Source organism: Natrix helvetica (genome assembly GCF_964273705.1).
Source record: "Natrix helvetica genome assembly, chromosome: 7".
Classification (NCBI taxonomy): Eukaryota; Metazoa; Chordata; class Lepidosauria; order Squamata; family Natricidae; genus Natrix; species Natrix helvetica.
The window spans coordinates 25,022,267-25,036,344 of NC_138558.1; the positions used below are offsets into that span (position 1 = coordinate 25,022,267).

A 14,078-nucleotide genomic window follows, 5' to 3' on the forward strand; every position below is an offset into this window, starting at 1 on the left:
TCTCAATAATGACATCTATAATCTATGGCGGGTGTCAGCAATCTGCAGCCCCAGAGCCTCATGCGGCTCTTTGACCTCTCTCCTGGGGCTCTCTGCTGTCCCGGTAATGCGACCTGCTCTCCGCCCCCCCCAAGAAGGCGCAAGCCCCTCCACAGAGCTGCACGGCTAAAGCGCCCTTAGCATTTTCTCTACACTGCCCACAACCGGCTGCTTTTTGCAATTCTGCATCCTTCGCAGGCAGCTCAGCACCAGACGTGGTCAGCTCAGGAAGGAGGGGAATGGGAAGGAGCAGCCACCACAGCCGGATGCAAGGAGGGAAGACCTCTGGCTCTCGGTGCAGTGCAGCACAGCCAACTACTCGCCTCACTGCGCAGTGGTGGCAGCGGGAGGAGGAGTCACCACCCCGGCCACTGCCATGATCCTGGCTTGAGGGTATCCTGCTTGTGCGCACGCATGCATGCAAGACATGTGAGAGAGACAAGGGGAGAAAAAGAGAGAAAAAGAGAAAGAAATGAGAAAATGATGGAGGGAGAGAATGAGAGAGGGAAACGAGAGAGGGACGGAGAGGAAGAAAGAAAGAGAGAGATATGCAAGAGAGAAAGAGAGAGATGAGGGAGAGAGAGATGAAAGAAAGGGAGAAAGGTATGAGAGATAATGAGAGATAGAGATGAGAGAAGAAGAAAGAGAGGGAAGGAGAGAGTGAGAAAGGGATCAGAATGAGGGAGAGGGAGATAGAGAGAGGGAGAAGTAGAGAGATGAGATAGAGAAAGATGAGAGAAAGAGAGAGATGAGAGAGGGAGGGAAAGGGAGGGCGAGATGAGAGAGGGAGGGAGGGAAAGAGAAAGAAAGAGAGAAGGTGGAAGAGAGGAGAAAGCTAGAGAAAAAGAGACGAGAGGGAGAGATGAGAGAGAGAAAAAGATAGAAAGAGAGAGACACTCAGAGAGATACCTGTTTCCCATAAAAAAGAAAACACTGAAGAGCCACAAAACCTGGATGGGCGTGGCTGGGGGGGATCATGTGACTGGGTGGGAGTGAGTGCCATTGAGTTGGCCATGTCCACCCAGGTTTTGTGACTCCTGGTATTTTGTTTTCTGTGGAAAATGGGTCCAAAATGGCTCTTTGAGTGTTTAAGATTGCAGACCCCTGATCTGTGGAGTAAAATGCATTCAGGCTGTTGCTACCTGTCTATGAGCTTCATAGAGAGGTAGCAACAGCATGAATGCATTTTAGTTGTACAGTAAATATACTTATTTATACAGTATTTGCCTCCACTGACCTAAATCTTAGTTTGATGAAAAATGATAGGAAATCTAATAAATGTTACAATGTATAAACAAAAGGATAAAAAGATTTGTAGTAAGAAAGTTATAAACAACTAATAATAATAATCAACCGTATTCCTAGTCTAATAGTCACCTGGAAGACTAAGAAATAGCTCATTTCTTTTCAAACTAAAGGTTCCTAGTGAAAACATCCTCAAAAGAATCTGAAAAGTTAGTGTGGATCTCTAAATCATTTGCTGCCAAAACAACAGTTGTTTGAGAGCACCATGTGAGTGCAAACAACATCTCAATCAGGTCATTTATCTTCATCTATTCGGCCAAAAAACAAATTGTAACAAAAGATTGAAACAGCTACTACAATTACAAGGCAATGTTCCAAATAAAGAGCTTATTCTTAGGATCAGCTGATGCCACCTCCAGAGAATTGGGCAAGGATATCTTCAATAGGGATCAGACCAGTGTAACATCAGGGATTATGTCAGCATAATAACGACTACATTAAAGTGCAGCTTCATTAGTATTTTGGCAGACTCACTAACTCTCGGACTAATCTGCTTTGTAGGAATAAAACTGGGGCTGAGATACCACTGCATGCCACTTTAGACTCCAGGAGGAAGATATGAAAACAAGCGAACAGATAAATAAAAGAATGTAAATAGAATTTTTAATTAAGGGGCAACAAGAAAATCCAAATATTTCTACCGATGGCCAACCTTGGAGATTATTTTTTTAAGTTTTCAGGATCCCAGTTTGGTCTACAGCTGGGGTGTCAAACTGGCGGCCCGGATGCATCACATGCTGGCCACATCCGGTTCAGTGAAGGGGAAGAAAGTTGTGATACCTCACGTGATGATGCCGTGACGATGTGAGTTTGACACCCCTGGTCTACAGGTAGTCCTCACTGACGAAACTCAGTTAGACCAACAGCTCTGTTGTTAAGCTATTTAGTCTTAAAATGGGAAATGACATGATTGCACCCAATTTGCTATGGCAATTCCAACTGTGGTCATTAGATAATCACCTATGCTTGTTAAGCATGATGTCACATGACAATGACTTGTGGCTTCCTGAAGGCTTCCTCACTGACATTTTTGGTGGAATCTAGTTGTGAGGGTTGCAAATGGTAATCATGTGACTGCTGAATGCTGCAACTGTCATAAATGTTTGCCAGCTGCCAAGCGACTGAATCATGTGATCACTGAATCACGTGATTACAGGGAAACTACAGCAGCTGCAACTTCAAGGACTGGTTATAAATCTTATTCAGTAGCAACGTAGTTGAACCATCACTGAACGAATGGTCAGTAGGCAAGGATCACCCGTACTTGTTTTCGGTGATCCTACCAGAGAAAAAGGTATCACGAAAACTAAGTAGCAGAAACACAATTGGAACACAATGCCAGTCATTGAATGATAGCTCTGATAAAGGATTCATTGAGGTATATGGGTATTCAAGGAAGGCAAACGTCTCCAAATATTTGGGCTGTGGAGCATGTTAATGGAATGCTCTCAAAATCTCTACTATTATATGCATGACCAATCATATAATAGTGAGAAGTTAAACTGCCTAAGTTGTTTCCTGCCAACAGGAAACCCTTTAATTTCTCAGACAGATCTATACTATCTCAAGTTCTTTTTCTGAGCAGATAGGTACATTAAAAAAAAATCACTTTTTTTCCCCATTTTATTTTTTTAAGAGTGCTTGGTGTGACCCAGAAGCACCATTAAGAAGAAAGACTTGAAACTTTTCTTTACACCATGGCAGTCTTATGCCTCATTTTCTACTTAAAAAACATTGCAGAGACATAAAATCAGATGGAACTTGAAGCCTTGTGGATAATAAGAAATGTTTGTAGCTATGCTGGGATCCTGTGAGCTTGTTTATTTGCTTGCTTGCTTGCTTATTTATTTATCTGATGAGTTCTTATATTACTTCAATCACTCTTACACTTCTTTGAATAACAAGTGAAGTGTAAATGAGGCTAGATCAGAGGTGGGTTGCTGCCGGTTCGGTCCAGATCGGGCGAGCCAATAGTGGGAGGCTCCGCCCACCCGCCCGGACACTTCTGCGCATGTAGGAGCGTGCCCGAACCGTTAGTAAAAAAATTATCAACCCACCTCTGGGCTAGATAACGCTTTCTGTTAATTATTTGTCAGGAACACTTGCTACAATTCAGTTGCATATGTTCCCCACTGCTCAGTTCCATTACTGCTTTTGATTTAGCTTTTCCAGTGGCTCCCAAATACAATTGTCCTCCTTCCATTCTTCAAGGCCATCCGGATACCCAAGACTGGAATCAGCTTAGAGTCTTCAAATATATTGACTGAACAGTTCCCAGAGATTCCAGTCAGTATGGCTGAAGGAATGAAGAGCTTTTAAGATGGCAATTCCAGTAAATGTAGAGTGCCAAACTGGCATAAGACTCTAAGAAGTATAATCTATAATAGATTGCAGTGTTTTATCTTTTCTTTAACATTTCCAATCTCATTTGTAAACAACTCTTAGAAATTGATATAAATATTTATCTTCTTTCATTATAAAAGATGGAATGAACATTAGCTTAATTTTTTTAAAAAAAATACTGCTTATTTGTTTTGGTTAAATTTTGTTAGATAAATCAGCATTTATAAATATGGTAAATATATATTTAGGGAGATTTAGACAAATTGCTAGTTACTATTGTTTCAATTTATTCTCCCCAAACAAGGTCAAGTTTCTTAGGAAAGTATTCAATACTGTAAATTAATAAAATTTGATAGGAGTAGATTTAAAAATAAACACATGCTCTTCTCAGGAAGACGTAGATATTCTAAGTGTGGAAATAAAGTTCCTGTAATACTCTGATATGTTAATATTATTGCAGATTCAACAGACATTATATAATCCAAGAAAATAAATGTATATATTATTTACAGAACTCTAAATAAATATATTTAAGCTACCCAATAGGATAAAATTTTGTTACTAAAAAACATCATATATGACTATAGCAAAATGAGGCAGCTTCTTGTAAATGTTTTCAGTTTCAATTCTCTATATGGCAAATAATCTTCTTGTAATTAAAGGAGTTACTTAGTAAACTTTAACACAGTTCAAAACACATGTGTCAATACGGTATAAAATTTAAATAATCCCAAATGATTATTTTCAGAAAAGAGCCTGCTAAACTGTGGTCATAATGGTAATGGTAATAAATCTTAAGTCCTGAAAGTGTCTTGAGATATTTATGAAGATTTGAACAGCAGTCTAAAAAGGAAGGAAGCCTATTTCTACATGATATTCTTAAGGTTATTAAAAAAACAGAGGTATCCAGATGTTGGAGACAATAGAGCAGGGGTGTCAAATTTGATGTCATTGAGGGCCGCATGAGGACTGTGTTTGACCTCAGGGGGCCGGGGTGGGCGTGGCCAGCTCGACATCACTCCTGTCAGAGGCGTTTGTGGTGGCCCGAACGCTCTGCCAGTGAAAACAGCTCCTGCGCAATATTTTCATTGGCAGAGGGTTGCAGGAGGCTGAGGCAGCTGAAAACAGAGCTCATTTTTGCTGGCAGAAGCACCGCAAGCCAGTCCTTCACTGTTTCCAGGGTGGCTCCATGGGCCAGATCTAAGTACCGTGTGGGCCGGATCCGCCCCCCTGGCCTTGAGTTTGACACCCCTGCAATAGAGTATCCACCATTGAAATCTGTCATCTCTCTACCTATCATTATCCTAAATCAAAATATTTATGATGATGATGATGATTGTCTCCAAGTCAATCCTGAACAACATTTTTGGAAGTAGTTTGCCTTGCCTTTTTCCTTAAGACTTATGCACCAAAGTAACTCTCATACACATTTCAACTGTCAGAAAACTTTAGATATGTAACAGAAACTTAGGTTACATCTTACATCATGACGTAGCACACTCAAGCACATGAAAGCTTATGCCTTTTCATAAAATATGTTAGGCTGGAAAAGTGCTACCAGACTCTTCTTAGTTTTGACTACTAACAATCTGTCCTTCTACAGTGCATTCCTGTAGGATTAAGCACCATTGCTGCCAATGTGAGTTAATTTGAGTAGACAAGTACAAGATTGCAAGGTAGAATCACAATAAAGCTGTGGTAAATAGATTAAATCCACAATTTAAAGATGGCGAAAATAATATTGTACTTACTTCCTCAGATGTTTCTTAATCCTGAGCCAATCCTCATATGCTTTAATGAAGCTTGAAAGGACATACATCTTTCAGGAGGACAGTTTTTTTTTTAATCTAAAAAAATTGTATAGCCACCCATTTTAAAGCTTAACTTTAGATGCACCCATTTTGAGCATAACTGTTGCGTCACACGCTGGCCATGCCTGGTTTAGCGAAGGGGGAAAAAAGGCCCAATATGTCATGTGATGCCCGGTGACAACGTGAGTTTGACACCCCTGCTGTAGAGCATAAAGGCACAAAGCAGAAAAATAAAACATATCCCCCCCTGGTTCCATATCCATTGTCCTGTGATGCCCCTAACATGCCATCCTCAGGCTTCCATTTCAATCCAGGCTAATACTTGAGGGAATAAGTGGCCAGATAACTGGGAAAGGAATGCCTCACACCTTGCAATTGTGGTAAACATATATTATAAAACATATTGGCTGGGAATTCTCAGAGTTGAAATTCTCTGTCTCTAAGGTCTCCTGCTTGAGGAAGGCAGTTGTAAAAAATTAATTTTTAAAATATTTTCCTTATTTAAACCAGTTAATAATTTAAATATGAATAGCTTCCAAAAAATAGCTTACCTGAAAACTGCGAGACTCAAAGACCACAAAACTAATGGTTTTCTTAGTTCAAATTTTGCTCTTTTGTTCATTAGATGCCGACCACCGAATATAAAGGCAGCATATAGAGCAGAAAACAGGAAAGATTTTTTCCTAAAGAAGAAAAATGAAATAAACCTCAATCATAAATTGATCAGCCATTAGTGTGAAAATCTATATTTGAAGGTATGTGACAAGAAAAGCATTCATGAAATACTGATATATTTCTTTTAGTCAATCAAAACATAGAATATTGAATGCAAATTAACCACTGTGTAATAAACTCAAAATATAATTATAAAGTGCAACCCAGTTAAAATTACTTTGTGATCTTTTTGTGTTCCTAGTAATAATCCAGTATTCTGACATAAGGCTGTTTAAAGACATAATGTAATTCTTTGGTTTGGATTGAGCACATTGTGTAAACTAATCATGATTAAATAATTAATGGTTCAACATGTCATATGAGTTTGCAAGTTTGCAAATATAGAAAACAAATTAAAGCATGCCACCATGTTACATCTGAACTGGACCAGCATTTTCAGTGAAAGTATTTTTTGTATGTTTTAATGATATGGGATTTTTTTTTCTTTTTTAAAAAAATATATTCTTATTATTTACATATAAGTATATCGAACACAGTGTGACCGTCCTGCGTTTCATCCGCCATAGAAACCAAAGTGAAAGACAAATAACGTATATATTACTTACACATATTAATACTCATTTTTGATGAGTATTAATAGAAGGCAACAAACCAGCTTATATCTATCTATATCTATATCACCTATATCAGAATTCTCCAATATTTCCGGCTTTGCGGACTGGAGGGGGAGGGATGGTTCCATGAAAGCGGCGGGCAAGTGTGTGTGTGCAGCCGTCATGCCCATTTGCCATTTGCACAAATGGTGTGCATATGCACATGCTTGCCTGCGGCTTGTGCAAGTGAGAATGCACGTGCTTGCCTGCCACTTCCATAACCCGGTACTGAAGGGTTCAAGGACCAGTACTGAGCTGCGGCCTGGCAGTTGGGGACCCCTGACCTATATCTATATCAGGAAATAACCTACAAGCATTAATTGGGATTTTGAATACTACTCTAGGCATTTCATTGCTTCCAGATACTCCTAAAAATATTATAATGATAACTTCAAATACTGGATTAGCCTGTAACAAAGCAGAAGGCACATAATATGGTTTCACTAGCATAATAAAAATATGTGCCTTGCACTGACCTCAAATTAGAGTTGAAACATAAGCATAAGGCACCGCAGCTTCAGTAACAATTCAGAAATTTCTAGTGACATATTCCCAATTTGTTTAGGGCAGTTGGAAGACAGAAAGTTATCTAGCTGTTACCTTACAGAACAGGTAAACAGTTTCGTAGTTGAAATCCTTCAACATAACATTGAATCCAGAAGGTGGTGTCTTGCTGAACTGCCAAGGTGCATTTTAACCTTATGTCTTCCTTTCTCCATGGTTATTTTATACATCACTTATGAAGGACAAGTAAAAATAGTTTCCTTCACACTGAGCTTGGCTTTTGCTGCTGACTGCAGGGACATATCTCTATAGGGTTTTTGGCAATAACACAGAATTAGTTTCTCATTATTTTTTTCCTACCCTCTCCTCCATATAAACTGTAGTCCGGGAAATGCTAATGATCTCCCATCAAAATATTAATCAAATCCAGCTGCGTTTATCTTTCTCATTGGTAGAATAGCATTCTCCTCTACCATGCTTATGAAGGAGATAGACAGAAAAACCGATGGACGGACAAACAAACAGCCCGGAGGTGTTCTAATCCAACCCCCCAGCTCAAGCAGAAGACATTTTAAACAAATGGTTATCCAATTTCTTCTTGATAACCTCCAAAGATGAAACACTCACAACTTCTGATGGCAAGCCATTCCACTAATTAATTGTTCTAATTGTCAGGAAATTTCTCATTTCCAGGTTGGTTCTCTCCTTGATTAGTTTCTATCCATTGCTTCTTGTTCTGCCTTCAGGTGCTTTGGAGATTAGATAGATGGATGGATGGATGGATGGAAGGAAAGACAGAGAGACAGAGAATGATTGACTGCCTGACTTTGGGTTGAATCTGATCGCACTGCGTCACAAAGCAGTTCAAATAAAGAATTATTGTTTCCCAACTCAGATAAATTCAATTTTATCTTGGCTCCTTTGTGCTTATTTTTACAATTCTATAATTTTAACTCCTTACTTTTTGTTAGCATTTTTATCACTACTATTAACAGTTAATTAACTATTGATTAGTTAATTAAATAGTTCTAACTAATTAGGACATTTTATTCTGAGTATGTCTCTTGTTTTTATACTGTAGCTTCTGTAAGCTGCCTCAAGTTCAGTGATTGCAAGGGAGTCTTATAACTTTCATAAATATTCATAATGGTACAGCTTGGGCCCAAATTCTTTGGAATAGCTAAGTAGCTCTTTAAATAATTGTCCCGATTGTAAATTTATATTAAACATTACAGAATTATGAAGATAATTTGTCTCACAGTGTGTATGTGTATGTATGTAGACAGATATGTTTTAAGCACAGCTGAGCACCATGGGACTTAACTCCATTTAGGGAATGCCTGAAAAAATGGAATGCTTGGATCTCATTCCATTTTTTTCTACCTATAAGAAAACTACAGTTAAGCAAAAATGTTGTCCAAATTATCCATGACATTAACTCAAATTATCTTAAGTAGGTCAACAACTATATTTATACATCAGGTCATTTCACAACTTTTTAATTAGCTCCTTATTTCAGATTTCTAAAGGTCATAAATGCCAAATTATCTGCACATTCTCTTTATCTATGTAAGGAGTCAGTAAAGTGGACTCTTTCTTCACAGGTTAGGCATGACCTTGTCGGCCTCCTGCACTATGGCAGGGGGGCATTTTCGCCTTCCCCAGGCTCTGGAAGCTTTCCTTGAGCCTCTGGGAGGGTGAAAACTGCTTCCCCCAGGCGCTGAAGGCCCTCCAGAGGCTGGAAACATTTCTGGCCTTCCGGAAGGTCTGTTTTTCCTCCGCCTCGAGCCTCCACACAGGCCCTGCACTTCTCTCGCATCCAACAGGCCACCTGGAGACCAATGTTCCCTCTAATTTTTTTTCAGTGTGTGCGGAAAAATATAGTGTTTGAGCGGCACATTTTCATCCCTGAGCACCTGATTTTTTTTTAGCCATAATTGCCATCAGAGCAGATGTTGGGGAGGGGGGCAAGTAGGAAAAGGGTCCCCTCCCTCTCCCTCAGATTCCCAGGAAGGAAGGAAGGGAAGGGAGGGGGAGGGAAAGGAAAGGAAATGGGAAAGAAGAAAAGGAAAGGAAAAAGGAAAGGAAATGGAAAAGAAGGAAAGGAAAAAGGAAAGGAAAGGAGAAATGAAAGGAAAAAATGAAAAGCAAAGGAAGATAGAAGGACAGAAAGGGAAAAGAAAGAGTGGAATGGTAATGCTCAAAAGTCCAGTCTCAAGATCCCGTGGACCCCTTTGGCTCAGACAGTCCAATTCCACGCTGCTTCCCTCTCCCCCCAAAGCGAAGGGATCGCAGAAAGATTGCCCAGTCCAGAACGGGGCTTCAGACGATGCAATGCCTTAGAAACCCCGGATATGCAGAGAAAAGCAGGCTACAACCAGCGAATCACGTTTTCCCAGGAACCAATGAAGCCTCACAGGACCAATGGGAATTCTCCATTCTGCAACGTCATCAGTCTCCGGGCAGAATCTTCCTTGATTTCACCAATCATGGAAGAGAGAGTTCGGTGCAGACAGAGAGAAGGGAGGGAGGGGGGATATTTTCACTCACATTTTAAAATATTAAAAAACACTGCGCGCAGTTTAAAACTTGTGCATGGTGTTTCCTTGTTATCTGCGCGGCTGCGCAGGCGCGCAGCTTAGAGGGAACAATGCTGCAGACTCCTGGGAGGGGAGGAGTGGGCGGGGCCGGCCAGGGTTGGGGGTTTCGAGATTCTCAGAACTGGCCATAACATTAGCTAAGGGTTCTCCCGAACCTGGGGGAACCCATAGCAGCCCACCCCTGGGTAGGTAGATGTATGGCAGCTGAATGCCTTTCATAGTTTTACTTACAGGAAGAGTGTGATTTGTGACATGGATGAATAGCTTATTACTGCATTTATCTTAAATGACTACATATTTCAATGATCAAAAAAGCAATACAATGAACATGCTAAAATGCCTATCTTAATCTGAGAAGTTAGGGATAATTCTTGAACCAATTGCTGACTGGAAAATACCAATGAAAATCAAACAAACTCTAAATGTAACAGTGTTCAAGTACAATGGGCAGAACTATATCAACCAATATTAAGAATTTTCAAGATATCTATTCCAGTTCAACTCTTTGGTTCTCTGTCCTTCAAAGGGAGAAACATCATTTTGCAATGATTGCAGATGAAGGAAAATCCTTCATGTGGAAAATGTTTAATTCTAAACCAGAAGTTACTTTTAATGATTGATTTCTTTTTAAGTCACAATGAAAATAACAGTCACTAACAAAGCAAGAATAATAAACAGCAAGTCCATACTGTTAAACATATTGCATTGAATTTTACATACTATTTTCACTCACAGCTTGATAAAACTCCTATTTTTGTTGCCTTCTTAGCAGGTGTTGAGTGGAACATTATGCCTTAGGGTTTGCCAATTTGAAAACTAGAATAAATAGGTGTTGGAACTCTATCTTTGCTTCCCAATTTTGGGTTCACACATTTTCTGGCATAAAGTAAGGACATGGAAACACCATAGTTATATGCTTTAAAAAGTTGATGTTATTAAACAAGCTTGCGATGAAAGAAATGAAAAGGAAACAAAAATACAGACAAGTCTTGATTTTTTTTAAAAAAATTGTCCTTGTTTAGAATCAATTCTTTGTTGCTAGTACCTTTGGATTCTCCATATAGCCTCATCCTATGTGTAAACATTCAAACTAGATGAGAAACAAAGGTAAAACAAGCCAACTCTTTGCTGCATCTGCTAGCTTTATGGGTATCTTGCACATTGGATAGTGTTAGCCTTCCTCAACTTGATTTCAAAGATTTGGTGTCTGTTGCAATACATAGAGGTAGTTCTCACTTACTGACCATTCGTTCAGTAACTGTTTGAAGTTTTAATGGCTTGAAAAATGGAGATTCATGACAGTCCTTAACGTTGTGGCTGTTGCAACATTCCCATGGTCACGTGATTGCAATTTTGGCATTTGGCAATCAGTACTTATTTGGACCGTTACAGAACCCTGTGGTTATATGATCCCGCTGAAGCCACAGTAATATGCTTAATGACCATAGAGTCACAGTTAGAATCAGGATTTTTTGCTTACTAGGTTATCAGTCATGCAAGCTAATACTATAAATCCAGTTGCCCGTTTCCTTATGTAGTATTAATTTGTCACCAAATTACCACATGTTGAAGATTACTATGTGGAGCTATTCCTTGAATTACAACAGAGGAAAAATTATGCGAAGTTTTTGAAATTATTCTTAAGGTTGCATATCCTTAGCCCAGGACTCATTGAACTTAATGGAGATTTCTTATTAATAGATATTTGCAGATTGCATTAATTTGGCACTAGGAACGTGGTAGCTTATTGCGGGTAGATATAAACCCTATGTGAACATCAAATCAGGACTTCTGTGCATGGTCATTATATTCTTAAACATAATCATACTGAAAACAATAGAACAAAGTTTAACTGGAACAAATACATTTCCTCACTCAGGTGTATTTGATTTCCTTAACTTGAGTTTTGAAATCAAGTAAGTCCTATGAAAAGAGATTTAGAAACCGGAGATGTTAAGCCTTGAGAAGGAAAGACTAAATAGGATAGGGTAACCTAATAGTTTTCACAATAGCTGAGAAAAATAGTATAAAGCAGAAAATCAAAACTCAGAATACAAGATGTAAAATAATAATTTTAAACTACAGGAAGACAGATTTCAGTTGAAAATATTCCCTAACCACATGAGCAGATTGAGGATAAAACAAGTAAGGGGGTTGTGAGTTCCTTCCCACTGGAGATACTTTAATTTGTATCTCTGTACTGAGTAGAAATGAATTCCAACACCTAAGCGGCCCTTTCCAGCTCTGTGATTCTATTATTTAGGGAATTAAATCAGAGACACTGGCTTGTATCTTTTCTCAAATTAAATGGATTCAACTTACATCTTCTGCTCTGCTATCCCTGCTCCCACCGAGGAAGCTCCATTAAATATACCCAAGATTACATTATCAATGCTCCTTGGTACATTTGCTCCTGGGCAGTGGTGGGATTCAAAAAAAATTACTACCGGTTCTGTGGGCGTTGCATGGCTTGGTGGGCATAGCAGGAGAATGATACTGTAAAATCTCCATTCTACACATACGAATATGCTGTCCTAATGTGAAGTAAATAATATTCATAAGTACAATGAATATATTGTTTCATCAATCAAAAAATTGATGAAATTCTGCACGACACGTTATCTGTAGTACAGTTTGGATGTAAGCTGAAACTTTAAGTACTAGTATACCCACTACTAGTGTAATATGGCAAAGAATGTAGGGGAGGTACAGATGCAGCCACTTCCTCTTTTCAAATTGTTGTCTTCCCTTTCCCTATGCTTTAATCCTTGCCAATCTGAATGGTCTTCCAGTTTTAAAATCCTATTTTTGAAGATTGCTCTAGAAAGAAGAGGACTAAAGTCCTTTTAAGGATCATGAAAGCAATGTATATGTAGAGTGAAAACTTTGGATTTAAGTTGTGTGTTTGGCATAATGAAATAGAGTTTCTAGCATTGTGCTGATAGGTGCAGTATGTCCAACAAATGCTTCCTGCAAAGTTTTTTTGCCCCATTTTACTTTTAAAAAACTTGCTTCCAAATTGTGATATACATGGTTTTAAAAAAGTAGAGGAAGACAAAATAGAATATACATTTTCAACGAGGTATTTTTTGAAGATAAAAAGTGGTATATGAATGCAGCTTAATACTTGGTTTGTAACTATGCTGCCATACTTGGGAAAGGTAGTGGGTTCTTACTGAGTACTGTGGGTGTTTAGATCACCTTCTGATAACTGGATAGCATAGGATTAGCCATGGGTCTATGGCTATGGCAGCCAATAGGCATAAAAACTGGGCCCGTTGCTTTAAATCATTGTGATGTAACCCAGTAGTATATATTTTAATGAAATAAGTTTCTTAAATTAAGCAATTTTTTAAAAGTAGATTGATTAATATTGGCAATTGCCTGGACATGTTCCTGCAGTTTTCTTGGTGAGATTTTGGAAACGGTTTGTGCTTGCCTGCTTCCTTGAGCTGAGAGAGGATGACTAGCCCAAGGTCACCCACTTGGTTTTGTCCTAAAAGGGAATTAAAATTAACAATCTTCCAGTTTCTAGCCTATACCTTAACTACTACATCAAACTAGCTCTCCACTTGGTTTTGTCCTAAAAGGGAATTAAATTTAACAATCTTCCAGTTTCTAGCCTATACCTTAACTACTACATCAAACTAGCTCTCCAATCTAATGCTGTTTAGTAGAAACTGATAAAGTTTCTACTAAACACTGTTTTTCGTTCTTTTCCAGAAAAATAACAGTTTAATGATAATTAGGTAGCCCATTTCCATCCTAAAGGCTAGTAACTTGTCTTCCTCTTTAATTTTAAAAATATTATTGAACCTTAAGAGCAATAGTATCATACTGTCTGTCTGTCTGGAACCGGTAGTGGAAATTTTGAGAAGTTTGGAGAACCGGTAAATACCACCTCTGACTGGCCTCGCCTCCATCTATTCTCCGCCTCCCAGGTCCCAGCTGATCAGGAGGAAATGGGGATTTTGCAGTAACCTTCCCCTGGAGTGGGGAGGGAATGTTGGATTCTCAACAACAATTCCATCAGGTATGAAATCCTATTTTCTTCGCTACCAGTTCAGTAGCGGGAGCCTGCACTTCTGGGCATGCGCAGGACCTTCTGTGCATGCATGATGACATCAGCTTGGCTGCCTCTACCGGTT

General features: G+C 39.0%; 1 protein-coding gene across 3 annotated transcripts in view; it reads right to left on the reverse strand.

Moving 5' to 3' along the window:
• Positions 1 to 14,078, reverse strand: part of ELOVL6 (ELOVL fatty acid elongase 6) — a 67,405-nt gene that overhangs the window by 13,402 nt on the left and 39,925 nt on the right. For all 3 annotated transcript variants that reach the window (XM_081959733.1, XM_081959734.1, XM_081959735.1), the window contains exon 2: positions 6,050 to 6,181. In XM_081959733.1, the coding sequence (XP_081815859.1) occupies positions 6,050 to 6,181 (132 nt within the window). The remainder of the gene's footprint in view (positions 1 to 6,049; positions 6,182 to 14,078) is intronic.